The sequence below is a fragment of the Aquarana catesbeiana genome, linkage group LG03 (genome assembly GCF_042186555.1).
Source record: "Aquarana catesbeiana isolate 2022-GZ linkage group LG03, ASM4218655v1, whole genome shotgun sequence".
In the NCBI taxonomy this organism is placed as follows: domain Eukaryota; kingdom Metazoa; phylum Chordata; class Amphibia; order Anura; family Ranidae; genus Aquarana; species Aquarana catesbeiana.
This window is the reverse complement of record NC_133326.1, coordinates 438074934-438095595: the sequence shown is the minus strand read 5'-3', so window position 1 is coordinate 438095595 and position 20662 is coordinate 438074934. Positions and strand designations below refer to the sequence as shown.

The 20662-nt window shown below is 43.5% G+C and overlaps 1 protein-coding gene across 2 annotated transcripts in view; it reads right to left on the bottom strand.

The window, feature by feature from the left end:
• The window catches only part of JADE2 (jade family PHD finger 2), a 1082209-nt gene that overhangs the window by 397035 nt on the left and 664512 nt on the right, over positions 1–20662 (bottom strand). For both annotated transcript variants that reach the window (XM_073620794.1, XM_073620796.1), the window contains exon 5: positions 16639–16808. In XM_073620794.1, the coding sequence (XP_073476895.1) occupies positions 16639–16808 (170 nt within the window). The remainder of the gene's footprint in view (positions 1–16638; positions 16809–20662) is intronic.

The following is a 20662-nucleotide window of genomic DNA, read 5'->3' as shown; positions in this document are numbered from 1 at the left end:
ACTCTTTGCCGATTTCCATCAAAAATCATCAGCTGGCCTTCAGGTTTGGGTCATAGAAGGTACAGTGCCTTGCAAAAGTATTCACCCCCTTGGCTTTTTACCTATTTTGTTACATTACAGCCTTTAGTTCATTTTTTTTTAAATCTGAATTATATGTGATGGATCAGAACACAATAGTCTAAGTTGGTGAAGTAAAATTAGAAAAATATATACATAAAACTATTTTTCAGAAATAAAAAATTGATAATTGGCATGTGTGTATGTATTCACCCCCTTTGTTATAAAGCCCATAAAAAGCTCTGGTGCAACAAATTACCTTCAGAAGTCACATAATTAGTGAAATGATGTCCACCTGTGTGCAATCTAAGTGTCACATAATCTGTCATTACATATACACACCTTTTTGAAAGGCCCCAGAGGCTGGAACACCTAAGCAAGAGGCACCACTAACCAAACACTGCCATGAAGACCAAGGAACTTTCCAAACAACTAAGGGACAACGTTGTTTAGAAGTACAAATCAGGGTTAGGTTATAAAAAAAATCCAAATCTTTTATGATCCCTAGGAGCACCATCAAACTATCATAACCAAATGGAAAGAACATAGCACAACAGCAAACCTGCCAAGAGACGGCTGCGCAAAACTCACGGACCGGGCAAGGAGGGCATTAATCAGAGAGGCTGTACAGAGACCTAAGGTAACCCTGGAGGAGCTGCAGAGTTCCACAGCAGAGACTGCAGTATCTGTACATATGACGACAATAAGCTGTAAGCACCATAGAGTTGGGCTTTATGGCAGAGTGGCCAGAAGAAAGCCATTACTTTCAGCAAAAAACAAAATGGCACGTTTTGAATTTGCAAAAAGGCACGTGGGAGACTCCCAAAATGTATGGAGGAAGGTACTCTGGTCTGATGAGACTAACATTTAACTTTTTGGCCATCAAAGAAAACGCTATGTCTGGGGCAAGCCCAACACATCACATCACCCAAAGAACACCATCCCCACAGTGAAACATGGTGGTGGCAGCATCATGCTATGGGGATGTTTTTCAGCAGTCAGGGCTGGGAAACTGGTCAGAGTTGAAGGAAAGATGGATGGTGCTAAAAACGGATATTCTTGGGCAAAACCTGTACCACTCTGTGTGTGATTTGAGGCTAGGACGGAGGTTCACCTTCCAGCAGGACAATGACCCCAAACACACTGCTAAAGCAACACTTGAGTTTAGATGGGTTGTAAACCTTTGTGTTTTTTCACCTTAATACATCCTATGCATTAAGGTGAAAAAACACCTGACAGTGACCGGCCCCCCTGTTTTACTTATCTGAGCCCTGGAACTTGAACCAGAAGGGACGCACTGTCTCTGCCCGGGGGGTTCTCGGCTCTTGATTGGATAGATTGATAGCAGCACAGCCACTGGCTCCCGCTGCTGTCAATCAAATCCAATGAAGCGGGCACCGGGGGGTGGGGGCGAGTCATACATTTGGCGGCTATGGATGGCGAATGCTGGACTCGGGAGCGGGCCCGCAAGGTAACCTCCTCGGGAGAGCGCTTCTCCTAGGGAGTTATCTGATGTGGGCAGGAGCCGCAACAGCTGCCGGGGACCCCAGAAGAAAAGGTTCAGGTCCACTCTATGCAAAACGAGCTGCACAGTGGCAGTAAGTATGATATGCTTGTTATTTAAAAAAACAACAAAAAAAAAACAAACCCTTACAATCACTTTAATGGGAAACATGTCAATGTGCTGGAACGGCCTAGTCAAAGCCTAGACCTCAATCCAATAAACCAACAAGCACAAACCATCCAATTTGAAGGAGCTGGAGCAGTTTTGCAAGGAGGAATAGGCTAAAATTCCCAGTGGTAAGATGTGGCAAGCTCATAGAGACTTATCCAAAGCAGCTTGGAGCTGTGATAGCCGCAAAAGGTGACTCTACAAAGTATTGACTTTAGGGGGGGGGTGAACAGTTATGCACATCAACTTTTTTTGTTATTTTGTCCTATTTGTTGTTTGCTTCACAATAAAAAAAAATCATCTTCAAAGTTGTGGGCATGTTCTGTAAATTAAAGCAGGATTCCGGCCAGCGAAACATTTTTTTTAAAGGCAGCAGCTACAAACACTGTAGCTGCTGACTTTAAATAAGTACACTTACCTGTCCTGGGTGCTCGCGATGTCGTCCGCCGAGGCCGACCCGTCCCTCGGCTCTTGGGTCCCGGCACCACCATCCTAACTAAGGGAAACAGGCAATGGAGCCTTGCGGCTTCACTGCCAGTTTCCTACTGCGCATGCGCGAGCAGCGCAGCGCTCTGTGAATGGCCCCCGTGGTTTTCTGGGAAGCAACTGCCTAGCAACAAGGGTTCAGGTAAGTTTAAAAAAAATTTTTTTTTTTCAAATGTTTTTTTTTTTTTTATTTTTTTAGGATTTTTGGTGAAATTTTTTTTTTCAGGGTGGCCCTCCACTTTAAATGATGCAAATCCTCAAACAATCCATGTTAATTCCAGGTTGTGAGGCAACAAAACATGAAAAATGCCAAGGGGTGAATACTTTTGCAAGGCACTGTATCTCCAGGAGCCTCCCCAGAGCAGAATGCATTTGGTGCCTCTGCGCCAGGGAAACTTACTGGATTTACACTTTGGACGCTATGGCCCCTGGTGGCTTAAACAAGGATCTTGAAGTCCTCTCAGACCTGTAACCCATTCAATTCATCTTTTACACCACTTTACCACCATATTCACTTATTTACAGTACCTCTTTCTGAATCCACCACCTCATTACACAGTACCAATATAGGACTTTTTGGACACATAGATTAAGATTATTATGTAATTATATAGCACGCTGTTCCCTTCAGTACAGGACAAAATTGAACTCATATTTAGGCATCTCCCATTTATACTTGGTTTATTATAATAATCTTCTAGACAATTTCCATTGTCTTTCATTCCTTATACTCATTAAATTTTATATTTTCAACAGAAACCTTATGGTGAAATTATGTACCTGTATTTAACAGCATTCAACATGCACAGGTGTATAATACGCACCTTAATTTTAAGAGGGAAGTTTCAGTAAAAAAAACCCTTAATTTTAAATAAAGAATTTTGAAGCAAAATAAGGGTCAGTGCAGCCTTATCAGTGTCAGGGCTTGGCTCAGCCTTTCCTTCTCTGAGCTGGCCGCTCAGCTGTCGACGAATTGCCAGCTCCTATCTCTCTAGTTACTCAGCTGTTGATGATATCTTGCTCGTCAGTCTTGCCTACTTAAGCATCCAGTCCAGAGGAGCTCTGCCTTCGCCTTAGTCAACATCACAGAGACACTCTCCTGCATTCCTGTTAAAAGACTTGCTTGGCTGACATCCCTTCTGGCTGTAGATCCTGCTTGCCATTTTACTACACTCATCTCTGTCTCCCTGACATTTGGCTTGTTTGACTACCCGTTCTGATTCCTGAACTCTGGCTATGTTTTGACTATGTTTGTTCTATTTACTTTTATTATTAAACAAGTGTGATTTAACTGTACTTCTGTCTCGGTCTGATTTCATGGTTTTTGACAGTTGGCGAAGGCCATGAATTCAGAAGATACGGTCAACCCACTAGTTGGTAATATTTTTTCCAGATTGGATGAGCAAAATCACCGCATGGATCAGTACGCCATGGCATTACAAATGTTCCTGAGTTGCATGGCTCACCTGGAATCTCCCACTGTGGCTGCTCCGGTACAACCTGAGTTAAAGGCCGTCCCTGCTGCTGCGTTAGTCTCTGTGCAGGCACCTGCCTCGAGTATTACCTCTATAAGAGGTATGTCTGGTTCCGCTCTGCTTCCCCATCGATTTTGGGTGATCCAGTTCAATGCAGAGGGTTTCTCAACCAGGTTGAGATATGCTTTGAAAAGCTGCCCCAGGCATTTCCCACGGACAAAAGTAAAGTAGGTTTCGTGATATCTTTGCTTTCTGAGAGAGCCTTGGCCTGGGCAAACCCTTTATGGGAGATGCAAATACCTGTTGTCTTGAGTTACCCTGAGTTTGTGGCCTCCTTTAAAAGGGTATTTGACTTTCCCGCATGCTCCGCTTCTGCTGCCAAGTGCCTCATGTCCATCATACAGAGCACGAGAACTGTTGCTGACTACGCCATTGAATTCCGTACTCTGGCAGCAGAGGTTGCTTGGAACAATTAGGCCCTCATGGCTGCTTTTTCTCATGGTCTCTCCGATTCCATCAAGGATGAGATAGCAGCCCGAGATATACCCAATGAGCTGGAGAAGTTGATCACGTTTGCCATCCTCATTGACTCCAAACTCAGAGAAAAATTTTCTTTTAAGGAGCGCTTGAGGAAGCCTTCTGTACATTTGTCTCCAAGCTTTGCAGTCCCACCCTCCCATGCCTCCTGGTACCGAGTCGGTTAGTGAAGATGAACCCATGAACTTGGGCTTCACGCGTCTCTCTGCGGATGAGAGAACCCTTAGGAGGAGGGAGAGATTGTGCCTTTATTGTGGCCAGGCAGGTCACTTTTTGAAGTCTTGTCCAACCTGTCCAGGGAACGCCCGAACCTTGAGGTCCTGTCACGGACAGACCTTAGGTGGCGTTGTTTTGTCCCCAGTTATCCAGAAGGATAAGCCCCTGGTTTCGGTCACCCTTACTTGGGCTGAGTCGTCCGTCGAGATACAGGCTCTAATCGACTCTGGGGCTGCAGGCCTGTTCATTGATGCTGCCTTTGTATCGAAGCACTCGATTCCGCTGCAGCTGCGTGACACTCCACTTGCCATTAAGGCTCTTGATGGGAGACCTCTACAGCCAACCCATGTGACTCATGAGATGGTTCCGTCATCCATGGCCATAGGGGCTCTTCACCATGAGATAATCCAATTCCAAGTTATTTCCTCACCTAAGTTTCCGCTGGTTATTGGTTATCCTTGGTTACAGAGGCACAACCCCTCTTGATTGGCTCTGTGCTGAGGTTCTCTCCTGGTCGCCACAATGCAGTAAGACATGCTTCCAGACAGTAGCCAAGGTCCTGTGCACCTCTTCATGCTCCTCCCTGCCGGAGGAGTACCGCGATTTTAGAGATGTCTTTGACAAAGGTCAAGCCAGTAGTTTGCCTCTACACCGGCCGTAAGATTGTGCAATTGACCTTCAACCTGGTGCCATACCCCTCTCGTGGCTGGGTTTACCCTTTGTCAGTCTTGCAGGATAAGGCCACGGAGGAGTATATTGCAGACACACTTTCTCAAGGTTCATCCACAAATCCTTGTCCCCTGCTGGTGCTGGTTTCTTCTTCGTGAAGAATGGGAGTGGTGAACTGAGACCTTGTATTGATTATAGGGGTCTCAATCGTTTCACGATTAAGAATGCCTATCTGATTTGACCGCCTCAAGGGAGCAACGGTTTTTACGAAGCTTGATTTGAGAGGGGCATACAATCTCGTGAGGATTAAGGGGGTGACGAGTGGAAAACTGCGTTGAATACCAGAACAGACCATTATGAGTACCTCGTAATGCCTTTTGGCCTTTGTAACACCACAGCAGTTTTCCAGGAATTCATTAACGATGTCCTCCGAGATTTGTTGCAGTTATGTGTGGTGGTTTATCTCAATGATATCCTCATATTTTCCAAGTCCCTGGAGAGCCACCACATAGATATCTGCCGAGTGCTTCAGAAACTAAGAGAGAACAATCTCTATTGTAAATTGGAGAAGTGCGAGTTCCATCGTGAACAGGTTAAATTCCTGGGTTATGTCATTTCCACTGCAGGTTTTTCGATGGACCCAAAGAAACTTTTAGCAGTCCTACAGTGGCCCCGACCCATGGGTTTACGTCCTCTGCAGAGTTTCCTGAACTTTGCCAACTATTATCGGAAGTTGATTTGTAACTTCTCATCTCTGGTCAAGCCCTTGACTGATATGACTAGAAAGGACGATAACCTACAGAGTTGGTCTCCGGAGTCTGTAAAGGCCTTTGAGAGTCTCAAGGCTGCCTTTGTTTCTGCTCCTGTATTGTCACATTCTGATCCTACATTACCTTTTATCCTTGAGGTTGATGCTTCAGAGACTGGAGTTGGCGCCCTTCTGTCTCAACAGCCCCTACCTCTGAGAGCACTTTGCATCCTAGTGGCTACTTTTCCAAGAAATGGTCACCTGCAGAGTGCAATTAAGAGATTGGTGACAGAGAGCTGGTGGCGATCATTTTAGCCCTGAAAGAATGGAGACATCTCCTCGAAGGTACCACTGTGCCAGTTCTCATTCTTACTGACCATAAGAATCTCACATTCTTGTCTGAGGCTAAACGCCTCTCTCCCAGAAGGGCACGATGGGCTCTTTTCTTGCCTGGTAGTCCTCCGAGGGGGAGGGGTCATTGAGGAGGGGTTACTGTCAGGACTGTGGTCAGCCTTTCCTTCTCTGAGCTGGCCGCTCAGCTGTCGGCTAATTGCCAGCTCCTATCTCTCCACAGTTACTTAGCTGTTGCTGATATCCTGCTCGTCAGTCCTGCCTACTTAAGCCGTCCAGTCCAGAGGAGCTCTGCCTTCGCCTTAGTCAACATCATAGAGACGCTCTCCTGCATTTCTGTTAAAAGAATTGCTTGGCTGACATCCCTTCTGGCTCCAGATCCTGCTTGCTTTTTACTACGCTCATCTCTGGCTCCCTGACGTTTGGCTTGTCTGACTACCTGTTCTGGTCCCTGAACCCTGGCTATGTTTTGACTATGTTTGTTCTATTTACTTTTATTATTGAACAAGTGTGATTTAACTGCACTCCTGTCTTGGTCCGATTTCATGGTTTCTGACAATCAGTGCCCATCTGCAGCCTTGCCATTGCCCATTAATGAAGCCTGATCAGTGCCAATCTGCAGCCTGGCCATTGCCCATCTGCCCCCTCGCCATTGCCCTTCATTGCAGCCTGATCAATGCCCATCTGCAGCCTTGCCCATCATTGCAACATGATCAGTGCCCATCTGCAGCCTTGCCCATCATTGCAGTCTGATCAGTGCCCATCTGCAGCCTTGCTCATCATTGCCACCTAATCAGTGTCCATCTTCAGCCTTGCCCATCTTTGCAAAACAGAAAAGTGTAGCGCTAGTATGAAAAATCATGAAAAGAAAAATTGTGCAATATGAAAAGTGAAACACATACAATTATGTATATAGTAACTACTGGTGCAACCTCAAAAGTCCAAATAGAAAACCAAGATAAATAGGTGATATGAGTCCCATATGTATGAAAAACTTGATATGAAGATTGTGACAGTGAACAGATAAAATCCTGAAGTGAAGAAAACACCACCACCAACAATAGGGAGGCTTACGGAACGTTTGAACCCAAAAGAACATATGTTCGATGGGTCAAACAAACTTGTGTTGTAAAACAGCCAATGGAAATGTGGAGTTCTATGGAAGTTGCAAAAGGAACCTGCGACCATCCATGGATTAATGTGTCTCTCGGAAGTGGTGCCCCAAATGCATACGCAACAGTTGGGTTTAGATGAGAAGAACAGAAAAGGCCACATAGTGCAATTCTGTATATAAACATGAAAAATGTATTTTAAAAAAAGGGGTAAACTCACATTTGAGTAGATAAAACAGCGCTGTGTAATAAAAATGGCGGCAGTGGGGTCCTACCCGACGCGTTTCATCTCCTTGGACATCTTTTGGGGGGGTCCCCCCACTGCAGCCAACAAAGTATATATAAGCAATATGACCTCAAAATTAAGAGTCAAGTCCCCAGTGTGTTTAGCATGGAGAAAATATATCTTCCGTTTTTTGGACAAAATGGCCGATCGGCATGCGTTCCACACCTCGCTATGGAGCCTGTAGTATGCTAACCTGGAACTACTTCTGATGGAAAAAACATGCGTTCCACAATAAAAAAATGTAACTCATATGTAATGTTAAATAACATCACGCCATTGAGTAGCAGGACTATGAGGGGACATATAGAACCAAGTAAGGGGCATAGTTAATGTGAAAAAAGTAAAATATGAGGGTACCGCTCGGAGGCGCGACTGCACAATGACATAATACCCCTCAGCAGAGCCAGCAGATTGTGTTCCAGGTGCGCCGATGTGTAGTGACGTCATGCGTCTCACCGGCATCCCTAGTGTGCGCTCCAAAGCACAACGATGACGCCCCTTACTTGGTTCTTACTTGTCCCCTGATAGTCCCGCTACTCAATGGCGTGATGTTATTTAACATTACATATGAGTTACATTTTTTTATTGTGGAACGCATGTTTTTTCCATCAGAGGTAGTTCCAGGTTAGCATACTACAGGCTCCATAGCGAGGTGTGGAACGCACGCCGATCGGCCATTTTGTCCAAAAACCGGAAGTAATATTTTCTCCATGCTAAACACACTGGGGACTTGACTCTTAATATTGAGGTCATAGTGGGGGGACCCCCCCAGACGATGTCCAAGGAGACGGAATGCGTCGGGTAGGACCCCTCTGCCACCATTTTTATTACACAGCACTGTTTTATCTACTCACATGTGAGTTTACCCCTTTTTTAAAATACATTTTTCATGTTTATATACGGAATTACACTATGTGGCCTTTTCTGTTCTTCTCATCTTAACCCAACTGTTGCATATGCATTTGGGGCACCACTTCCTAGAGACACATCAGTCCATGGATGGTCGCAGGTTCCTTTTGCAACTTCCATAGAACTCCACATTTCCATTGGCTGTTTTACAACACAAGGATGTTTGACCCATCGAACGTATGTTCTTTTGGGTTCAAACGTTCCGGTAAGCCTCCCTATTGGTGGTGGTGGTGTTTTCTTTACTTCAGGATTTTATCTGTTCACTGTCATGATCTTCATATGAAGTTTTTCATACATATGGGACTCATATCACCTATTTATCTTGGTTTTCTATTTGGACTTTTGAGGATGCACCAATAGTTACTATATACTGTACATAATTGTGTTTCAATTTTCATATTGCACAATTTTTCTTTTCGTGATTTTTCATACTAGCGCTACACTTTTCTGTTTTCCAAATTAGTGCATATGTCCTATTTGCTGTGTTAGCTGCTCTCCTTTTTGGGTAGCGCAGAATTATTTGTTACACTATTTGCCCATCTTTGCAGGCTGATCAGTGCCCATCTGCAGCCTTGCCCATCATTGCAGCCTGATCAGTGCCCATCTGCAGCCGTGCCCATCGTTACAGTCTGATCAGTGCTCATCTGCAGCCTTGCTCATCATTGCAGCCTAATCAGTGCCCATCTTTAGCCTCTTTATTGCCGAAATAGACAGAGCCAGATCTCCTGTGTACTCGGCTCGCAGTCACGCTCAGCCCAGCCCCTTGGCCCGGCTCCTATGATGGACATAACACCGGTGCTGATCAATGCCCATCTGCAGCCTTGCCCATTATTGCAGCATGATCAGTGCCCATCTGCAGCCTTGCCCATCATTGCAGCCTGATCAGTGCCCATCTGCAGCCTTGCCTATCATTGCATCATGATCGGTGCCCATCCGCAGCCTTGCCCATCATTGCAACATGATCAGTGCCCATCTGCAGCCTTGCCCATCATTGCAGTCTGATCAGTGCCCATCTGCAGCCTTGCTCATTATGGCCGCCTAATCAGTGCCCATCTGCAGCCTTGCCCATCTTTGCAGCCTGATCAGTGCCCATCTGCAGCCTTGCCCATCATTGCAGCCAGATCAGTGCCCATCTGAAGCTGTGCCCATCATTACAGTCTGATCAGTGCTCATCTGCAGCCTTGGTCATCATTGCAGCCTAATCAGTGCCCATCCTCAGCCTTGTTATTGCCAAAATAGACAGAGCCGTATCTCCTGTGTACTCGGCTCGGCTCGCAGTCATGCTCAGTCTCGCCCCTTGGCCCGGCTCCTATGATGGACATAACACCAGTCCAATGGCGGAACATCAGTGCTAGGGGACGGGACTAGGCAAGACTGCGAGCCGAGCACACAGGAAATCGCGGCTCTATTTTGGCGGCGCTCCTTCCCTCCTTCCCCTCTGAGGCAGCCCTATATCGGCATATATCATGCACACATAACGTTCCCCTGATTTTAAGGGGGGAAAAGTGTGTGTTATACGCCGATAAATAAGGTAATTATGAAACTGACGTTCTCCAGTAACAGTCATCGGTCAACGATCAGAAATGTATAGACATATATGTATGGTCATTTCTAGTGTGGTCACTAGATGGCACTTGATAACTAGCCTTGCCCCATAATAATTTGCAATCCCCATACAGCTTATAAATACTATTTATCCTTTACATTTCTTTATTTGCCCTCATTGTGCATATTCTTATATGCCTATCATGTTCATCCCTATGTCAATTATGTTTTTTTTTTTGTTTTTTTTTTGCCATAATGTGTTATATTGAGCGATCTAGGTCAGTACTATGAAGACAGTATGCTGGGTAATGTAGTCTATGTCCTCCCTTGGGAGAGACATAAAAACAGCCCCACACAAACATGGCTGCATCACAAGACGGAGGAAGTAGCACGCATGCTACAATGGCGTACCTGCTGGTCACCCTTCCCCGCGTCCACTGACAGAGGAGGAGCCACTACATGGACGTGGAGCCCTGGGACCCACCAGAGCAGCCAGCAGCATTCGCACCTGACAGCTATCTGGATTGGGATGACATAGAGAGACCCTATATGGGATATGCCTACTCTTACTCCACTTTTGTGAGTTGCTAATTTGACTTTTAATAAATGATGTTTTATTACTAATCTACCACACTCAGATAGCGTTGCTGTGTTTTCCCTGCTTTCTTTGTCTCTCAGAGCCTCTTCAACTCTGACAGCAGGCTGCTGATACTGAGCTTGTAGTAAAGTATGGACTAATTGGACATTTTGTTATGGACACCTGTTGACATGTTTTTGTTTTATAATTCCTTTTACAACCATTATCTTTGGATATTGATATAACAATGATTAGGTTTAATCTTATGCATAACTATTTTAATCTTACTACCATTATCTTCTGGGTACTGATTTCAGACCGATTGTATAATTACAACTTTTATTGTATATCTAGTCTTCCTTGCCTGCTCCCCAAGTGCCACTAAATACTCCTTTATTCTGCTGTTTCACAGGCGCATGCAATTTTAAGGTTTGACATGTCGGGTTTTTACTCGGCACAACCTCATTTTTTATATTTTATTGCATCTGTGTACCTAAAATTGACTTAAGTATATCATTTTATTCTCTAGGGTGTCTGCTTTCAGAAAATTTATGTTTTGTGGGTTTTATGTAATCTTCAAACCTAAAATGATTTTTTTAGATAATTTTTGTAAAAAAAACAGCGAAGGGGTAAATGCACAACAGTACTTTCCTAGCTGCAGCTTGGTATTGCCTGCTGTTGCCAAGTCTGTGATTTACAAGCACCCCCAGATCCTTTTCCATCACTGATTCTCCCAGGGAAGCCCCTCCTAATATGTAATTTGCATGTTTATTTTTGCTGCTGGAGAAAGGGATTTTACGATTAGTGTGAAAATCCCCTTTTACTACCTTTTATATACTGTATAAATGTCTGTCATGTAGCTATCCAAGCCCTATTTTGTCAAGGCCGCCCTATAACGATGCTATACCTGCGTGAAGTTGTTTCCCTGCTTAATTTGGTATCATAAGCAAACACTGAATAAACAAGATAAAACCGAATAAACAAAATTATTTTGGCTAACGTTCAGGTCCTCGTTCACCTTAATTAGGAGACTGTTTTACCATCCTTTTGTCTGTCTGTCATATCTTATGGCACCTAGCACGCTTTGTCAGGGTTTATCTGACCCCCACAGCATCCTTTTGGAGGATCCTAGTTTTCCACCTCTTTCTGGATTTGCCACATCATTTTGTAGGCTTATTCTTTCAAGGTAGAAGATCCCTCATTCCCTGTTACTGTTCACTCCACCAGGGCAATGAGCACATCCTGGGCATTTCAGCACCAGGCATCTCTTTCTGAGCTATGCAAGTCAGTTACCTTGTTATCTGTCCACCGAATCACCAAGAATTTAATGTTACAGCATCAGCTGTTGCATATGCAGGGGTATAGCTTCTAGATGGGTCACTACCTTTGTTTTTGTTCTACCCAACAGTAGAAGACATCCCGAAATGAACTGCGGAGAAAATGATTTTGTGTTTAGTGTAAAAATCCCTTTTTACTACCTTTTATATACTGTACAGAGGTCTGTGAAAATCCAGATCTTGCTGCAGTTTATAACTTTTGGTGTCAATGCAAGTCCATTTATAAGAATGGATAATAAGGAAATTCCATTGTGAATTAAACAAAATCTAATGTGTATATATCAGTCCAAAAATCTACTTTCCATATTGATATGCAGGTTATTTCCGTTGCACATCGGACTGTCATAAAATGTGCTCAAATCAGAGGCTTTCTTTTGAATTAAATAAAATACAAACTTTATTTCTGTATAGGGTTTATAAAGTGGGGTGAAGGGAGCTTGACTTTGCAGGATTCTAATTTCTTCAGTCTGTCCATTCTACTCTGACCTCTGACATCAACAAGACATTTTTGTCCACACAACTGCCACTCATGAGATATTTTCTCTTTTTCGGACCATTCTCTGTAAACCCTAAAGATGGTTGTGCGCAGTTTTTGAAATATTCAGACCAGCCCGTCTGGCACCAACAACAATGCCATGTTCAAAGTCACTTAAATCCCCCCTTTTTTCCCCATTCTGATGCTCGGTTTGAAATTCAGCAAGTCTTCATCATTTCTAGATGCCTAAATGCATTGAGTTGCCATGTGATTGGCTGATTAGCAATTAGTGTTACCAAGCAATTGAATAGGTGTACCTAATAAAGTGGTCGGTGAGTATATGACTGTGCAGCATTACAGCTCTCCTTATGTAGACTTCTTAGTGAAGAGCAGAAAAAAGGTCTGCTATGCAAAATTATTTAAAGTGTTATATCAGACAAAAATATTAAAAAAAATAATTTATTTTGCAAGGTTTGCATAATATATGCTCATTCATAATTACCTCGTGATCCTGCTGTTTCCCTTCTTATGTATTCCATTGGGTAACAAGCATAAAAGAACAAAATTAAAACCTACTGTATGTGCCTAATCCTGAATAGTAATATTTTTAATTTAAAAAAACAGGCCTTTGAAAAATACTAAGTAAAAGGGACACCCCCCGCATTCCAGATTTACAAGGAATTCAACAATGCAAGGAAGCAATCAGGGTGGCTAAAATAGAATATGAAAAGCAAGCAAGTAAAAGAAATCCTTATTGTGTGTGTGTGTTTTTTTTTTAATATATCAATAGTAAAAAGGTTATGAAAGAACAGACAGACCCCAAAATGGATGAACAAAGGAAGCTGGTCACAACTGACAGGAAAAGATGAATTATATAATTTTTTCTCAGTAATATTATGTTTCACCAAAATACTCGTGTATGACTGAAAACAAAGTACAAAAGAGCTTAGATAAATTTATTGTAAAAAAAAAAAAAAATTGCAAGGTCCAGATGGCTTCCACCTGTGAGTCCTTAAGGAATTTGTCTCAATTACAGCCAAGCCACTAATTCCAAATTTTAAAGACACCTTACTGACTGGAACTGTACCAACTGACTGGCTTAGGGCAAACATGATAGCAATTTAGAAAAGGATTGTGATGCATACCAGGAAACTACAGATCAGTCAGCCTAACATCAATAGTATATAAGGTATTTGAGGGAAGGGTTAGGGACTCTATACAGAACTTTTTCCAATAAAGGTAACATAAGTGACAACCAGCATAGATTTATCAAAGACCGTTCCTGTCAAACCAACCTGTTATTGTTCTATGGGGAAGTAAGTGAGAAACTGGATGGTGGAAGGCCTGTGAATGTAAATTCTTCAGATTTTGCTAAAGCATTTACTACTGTACCTCATTAACTTTAAGACTTAAAAACTTTAAAAGTTATAAAGAGTTGGAGTTGATGAATATGCATGTACAGGGATAGGAAAAGTGGTTACATGAAATGGTGCAAAATGACTCTTTGAATGAACTAAAGTTGTGAGTGGTGTGTCCCAAGATTCTGTCTTGATGCCAAATGCTGTTCAATATGTCTACTAATGATATAGAAGTTGAAAACAGGACCTCAATTTCTGGTGATATCAAATTATACAGGGAAATAACTTTGGCACAGAAAATGGCATCATTACAGGTAAAAATTGACAAAATAGTGGGTTGGGCAGCTACACAACAGATGATGTTCAATGATGAGAAATGTAGAGTTATGCACTTGAGTGCCAATAATACACAAGTAAAGTACATTATTTAAACTACACGTTAGGAGGGGCTCCCCTTGGAGAAGCAGTGATGGAAAAGGATCTGGGGGTGCTTGTAGATCACAGACTTAGCAATGCAATGCCAAAGCTTATAAAGCTTTCAAAATGTAGTCATGCAATAAAAGTGGCATATACTGAAGTGATAAATCAACAATTTTACCTCTTGTAGAATTACCCTGTAGAAAAACACACTGGTTCAGCCTCACCTTGAATATGCAGTTCAGCTTTGGTCAACAATCCTCGGGAAAGACGTTGTTGAATTAGAAAGAGTTCAGTGATGGACAACAAAATTAATAAGGAGGATGGAGGATATGATTACAGTGTACAAATATATCAAAGGTGACTTCAATAACTGTTATAAACGGTCTACTATAAGGTCCCATAGGATGGACCCATGTCTTTTTTTTAACCTTATAAACTATGTAACATTACTTCAAGTGCTGGGCCAATAACGCTATTCAAATGGCTGATCCCTCAAGCGTTGTCAGTGCCTGGCAGCTGTGCCACTTCATTATGTATGCAAAATACCTTGGCATTGCACATGCACTATATTTGTTTACATTTGGTTGCCCTGGAAATGGAAGTTCCATGTAGGCATACATCCAGGGCATATCCAACATAAATTGATCCAGAACCCCCCCCCCCCACTGGAGCAAAATAAATCATGCTCTGTTTTTTTTTGCCTTTCTCTGGATCAACTGTGGGTATAGGATTGTGTATATGAAGGTTTTCTATTTGTGTGTGCATGTTTTTTGCTCTATTGGCTGAGCTAGATGGACTTGTGTCTTTTTTCAACCAGACTGACAATAAAACTTCCGGCAGTAGTGTTTCAGTCTGTCCCTGCATCTATAGAGAGAAATGGGCTGCCTCGAGGTATACCTGCCTTTAATTTATCCATTGTTATGTATGCTCCAGTATGGAGACTCTCAAATATTAGCGTTGGGATTACTCTTTACAGAGAAGATTTGACGAGGCAATGCGGCTTTCTCGTGTATTTGCAAATGTGCAACTAAACTCTCTGTTTTTACCACCATTAGTTAGCCACTGTCCTTTTGTTTTGTTTGTTTTTTTGCAGGCTAGCTGGTAAATGTGCTGCAAAAATGTTTGCTTGTTTGTGCTGTGCAAAGTCTATCTATGTACGCCTTACATTTAAAACCAACTATAAAGTGGGGTGGTCGTGTCGCAACAGGTGAATAGTTTAACCGCTTCCCACCCACCATATAACAAAATGACAGCTGCAAAGTGGTAAAGTACTGAATTGCACTGACAGAGGCGATTAGAGGAGAGCTGATTGGCTGCTCTCCTGACAGGTGGTTGGGGGGGGGGGGTCTGTGCTGATAATCAGCGCATTGATTATCAGTGCAGACCCATCAAGGATGCCCACTGGAGACCACCAGAGATGTCCCCTGGAGAACACCAGGTGAGCCCAGCAGGGATGCCAATCAGTGACAATCAGTGTCCAATAGGGTAGCACTCTGTGCCCATCAGTGATTGCCTGTCAGTGCCTTCTGATCAGTGCTGCCTATCAGTGCCATCAATCAGTGCTGCCCATTAGTGCCACCCATCAGTGTCCATCAGTGCCACCTTTGAGGGCCCATCAGTGCCACCTATGAGTGCCCATCAGTGCCACCTATGAGTGCCCATCATGGCCACCTATGAGTGCCCATCATGGCCACCTATAAGTGCTGCATATCAGTGCCACCTATCAGTGCCGCATATCAATGCCTCATCATCGGTGCCACCTCATCAGTGCCAATCAGTACTGCCTCATCAGTGCCTGCCAGTGCAGCCTCATCAGTGCTCATCAGTGAAGGAGAAAACTTACTTATTTACAAAGTTTTGTAACAGAAACTAAAATAAAAATAAAAACCCCAGTGGTGATCAAATACCACCAAAAGAAAGCTCTATTTGTGGGAAAAAAATACAGTGTTGCATGACCGCGCAATTGTCATTCAAAATGTGACAGCGCTGAAAGCTGAAAACTGGACTGGGCAGGAAGGGGGTGGAAGTACCCTGTATTGACGTGGTTAACACCCACCCACCACACAGCTTTGGATACTAAGGATTTAAGGTCATGTGATCAAGCCTAAAAGGCTATAAAAAGTTTGTTTGAGTTATTCTTATATATTTGCAACATTGGAAACTACTAAATACTCTAGGTCACACTGGCTGTTTTTTGGTAGGTGAGAATTTATAACTACTTTAACTCATGTTATAATTAGAATTTTCTAAAATATTTTAAATAAAAACACTTTTCTTTTAAATACAATGATAATCACCTACATTTATATATTTTTTAAGCAGGCATGTTGAATGTAGGCTCAGTATCAGTATTGTTTAATGAGTATAGTGCACAGCACATAAATAACAAAGCCTTGATCTATACATACGCATCATTTTGAACTCTTTGTTAACAAGTTCCAACCAGCATGTATCCACTTCATCCAGGTCATATCTGCAGGTTGCTTGCTGTGTGGTCTGTAAGCCCCCTGGACACTCTGAATAAGGAGAAGAGTTGTTTGTTGTCTGAGAATAATAATCCTCTAGCTCTTCAAGCAACCTAGGGAAAAAAGAAAGGAAAATTAAATGCTACAAGCTCCAGAAGATTACATTATGGAAATACAATGCCCTCTAAGATCTACTAGTCCACTTATGGCAGTGAAAAAATCATATTAGAGCCCAGTCATATTATTGTGTTAATGTGCATATTAACACACTCGTTACAGCAACCCATGCGTGATTCTTTCTATATGACATTATAATGCATTTTGGTGTGTTAGGCAGCCCAACAAAATTAATTGGCTGTCTTAATGCAACGCATGTTACAGTGTGTTATAACATGTGTTAACGTGTGCACTAAGGCTTGGTTCACATATGAGCCACATGCGGCTCACATCAGGGGTCCGCTGCGTGCTGGTTCACCATTTCAGGTCCGATTTCTGCCCAAATTTTGGGCTGAATTCGGACCTGAAGCGGGCCAAAAGACGCACCAGATCTGCTGTGGAGATATGTGAACCGGCTCCATAGAGAGCCAGTCAAAGTGTTTTGACAAATTAAGCTGGTTATTAAATTTACTGGGTAGAATGCATACAATTTAAAGCTAGTTACATCAATGGGCAGTGCAAAACAATAAAATGCAACAATAAATACTTAGTACAGATTGGTAGAAATTTAGTTCAGATTAGCTGCTATTAGCACTGCATTTTTAATTTTTAAGTCCCTAAATCTCCTCAGATTTTTCACTCTGCCACTTCTCCAGTATAGGCCTCATGTAAAAAAAAAAAGAAAATATTCTAAAAGGAAAAGTACACTTGCTATGGAATCTTCATACTCGATTTGTAGTATTTCAGAAACTTATATGACATATATGGATCGCCCACTACAGTAACACTGTACAACAGTATCGTTCAGCTTGGTAAAGCAGGTATGGACTCATTAAACCTATTGTTGTTTATGAGGAACTCCTCCTAGTGCGGACTACTGTTACTCGTGTAACCCCTGATTTAAGCACCCTTTAATCCCTTAAATATAATTTATAGAGGTTTTGTAGTACATACTTTATATTATGATCATGACTTAAACAAATTTGAAAGTTTGTTGAAAAACTTTTTTGTCATGTAAATATTAAATACTGCATATTGATATATGATATATATATATATATATATATATATATATATATATATATATATATATATATATATATATATATTGATATATATATTTCACATTTTTGAAAATATTGTATTATATCTTTTAATGTGACAACACTGAAGAAATTACACTTTGCTACAATGCAAAAGTAGTGAGTGTACAGCTTGTATATGTCAGGTCACCTTGGGGTTAGGTGACAGATGCACTCTGTAGGAGTCAGAAGTGCACCGCTGAGGTAGTGGACCCTAGGACTGACTGCTGCGGATTGAACCCTGGGAGGTTCAGGAAGTAGGTCTACTGGATCACTGACACAGATCCCACTGGGAGCTAGAGCATAGATTCCCCAGGGCGCGGAGTCTAAGAGCCAGCAGGTGTTCACCAGAGCCTCTAGTGGTGAGGATAGACTGCGCTGCAGTCTGCCTCCAGGTCGCGGCCCCCAGGGTCTCACAGCTCACACTCACAATAGACTACAGGAGAAGAGGAAGGAGGCAGCAGGCTGGAACAACAAGGAAAGTAAGGGACAAGCCAAGGTCGGGGCCACAAGCAGACAAGGACAATAGAGTTCACGCCAAGGTTCAGGGTCACAGGCAAACAGGGATGGTCGGGGGCACTCCAAAGGTCAGGGTCACGAGCAGACAGGAATAGTTAAGAACAGGCCAAAGTCGGTAACTGGAATCAGACGTAGGAAACACAGCAAGTACACACGGAGGCTAACACACAATGGTTGATCAGCACTGCTGGCTTCCAGTGCGTAGGTTAATATAGGGTTCCCTGATAGGGCCTGGGGTGGGGCCATGCTTAGAGGAGAGGTTATAAAACCAGTCAGATGAGAGGCAGCTGGTCTTTAGAGATAAACACATGGAGACAGGTAAGCTGACAGAGAAACTCTATTGCATAACCATGACAGTACCCCCCCTCTTTTGAGGCCTCCCCCTCCCCCGCCTGGGCCCTGGCTTAAAGGGAAACTCCAGATGAAACCTCCTCAACAGATGAGGCGCAAAGATCTCAGATGCAGTGATCCAAGACCTCTACTCAGGACCAAACCCTTCCCAATGTACGAGGTACTGAAGAATGCCTCTACAGCGCCGGGAATCGAGAACTTGACTAACCTCGTACTTAAGATTATCCTCAGAGACCGAAACCGAGGTAGGGAGAGGATGAGAGGACTTATTGAGGGCTAAAGGCTTCTTAGGAATGGGTAAAGGCATAAGAAGACCATCAGGAGTCTGAGCAGGGTCCCCCAGACCCTTAAAGATGAGCTGGACATCCAACACAGGATCATCAGACTGGGCAGAAGTCAGTGGATCCCTGAGGCCAGGTTGGTTAGAAAGTAATGTGTCACAGAAGTCAAGCTGGATAGCTTCACTGGGCATAGGCTGAACTGGCTGAATGATCGGCTCAAGTTCACAGGTGTGCTCCTCATCCAGAGTGCCACATGACCCAGAGAGTGCCTCAGCCCGACTATTGCAGGAGACATTCCAGAAATCGCTATATGCAGTGGGAAGAGCAGAAGATACTGGGATGGTGGCAACAGGAAGTTTCTCTTTTGGGGTAACCTTGAGTAGGCAGGAAGAGGAACAGGAAGAACCCCAAGCCAGGATCCGTCCAGCAGTCCAGTCAATGTGTGGAGAATGGAACCGTAACCAAGGAAGACCTAATATGATAGGAGATGAAGCCTTAGGCAAGACAAGGAAGGATATCCACCCCTGATGGAGTGTCCCTACCGACATCTTAACAGGAAGGGTCTGGAAGCGGATAGGACCCCTGGGAGAACAGTGCCATCAATCGCCAAGACCACCAATGGCGTTGAAAGGGGCAAAAGGGTAAGTCTCATGGAAGATGCAGTTTCCCAATCCATGAAATTGCCAGCGGCTCCGGAATCCAGATGTGCCTAGACCGAACGAGAGGAAGTGCCAACATGAAGGAACACAGAAAGAAGAAGACGAGAAGGTGAAGGTGATACTTAAGGGTCTAATACTCCACCTTCCAGATGTATTAGCCCCGATCATTTTTCCGGACGAAGAGAACAAGTGTCACGAAAATGACCTTTGGCCCCACAATAGAGGCACAGGCCCAGGGTTCTGCACCTAGCGCGTTCTTCAGGAGACAACTTGGTCCAGCCCAGCTGCATAGGTTCCTCAACGGGCATGGGGTGCTCCTCGGATCGAAGAGAAGGGACTGGGAGCTCAAGCTGCCTAAGGAATGGGGAGTGCTGGCATCTTTTTTCCAGGGCCCTCTCCTGAAAGCACACTGTCCAGATCAGCAGGAAGGGATCTTCCTGCTAATTCATTCTTCACTCTATCAGAGAGGCCATGTAAAAATGTTGCAACTAGGGCCTCATTATTCCAGCTAAATTCAGCTGTGAGAATACGGAACTGAAGAGCATACTGTCCCACAGAAGCAGACTCTTGACGGAGACGTAAAAGAGCGCTAGCCGCTGAGGAGACACGACCCGGTTCCTCGAAGATGTTCCGAAAAAGTTTCAAGAAATTAGACAGGCTAGAAACCACTGGATCATTCAGTTCCCACAGAGGGGCAGCCCAAGCTAGCGCCTCGCCGGACAGGAGGGATATAATATAGGCTACTTTCGCCCGATCGGACAGGAAGTTTTGGGGCTGAAGTTCAAAATGAATCGTGCACTAGCTAAGGAACCCCCTGCAAGCCTTGGAGTCCCCAGAGAAACGGGCCAGAGCTGGCAGTTGTAATGAATGTGTGGCTGCGACTGGTGCAATAAGTGCAGCAGCAGATAGCGGTTGAGGT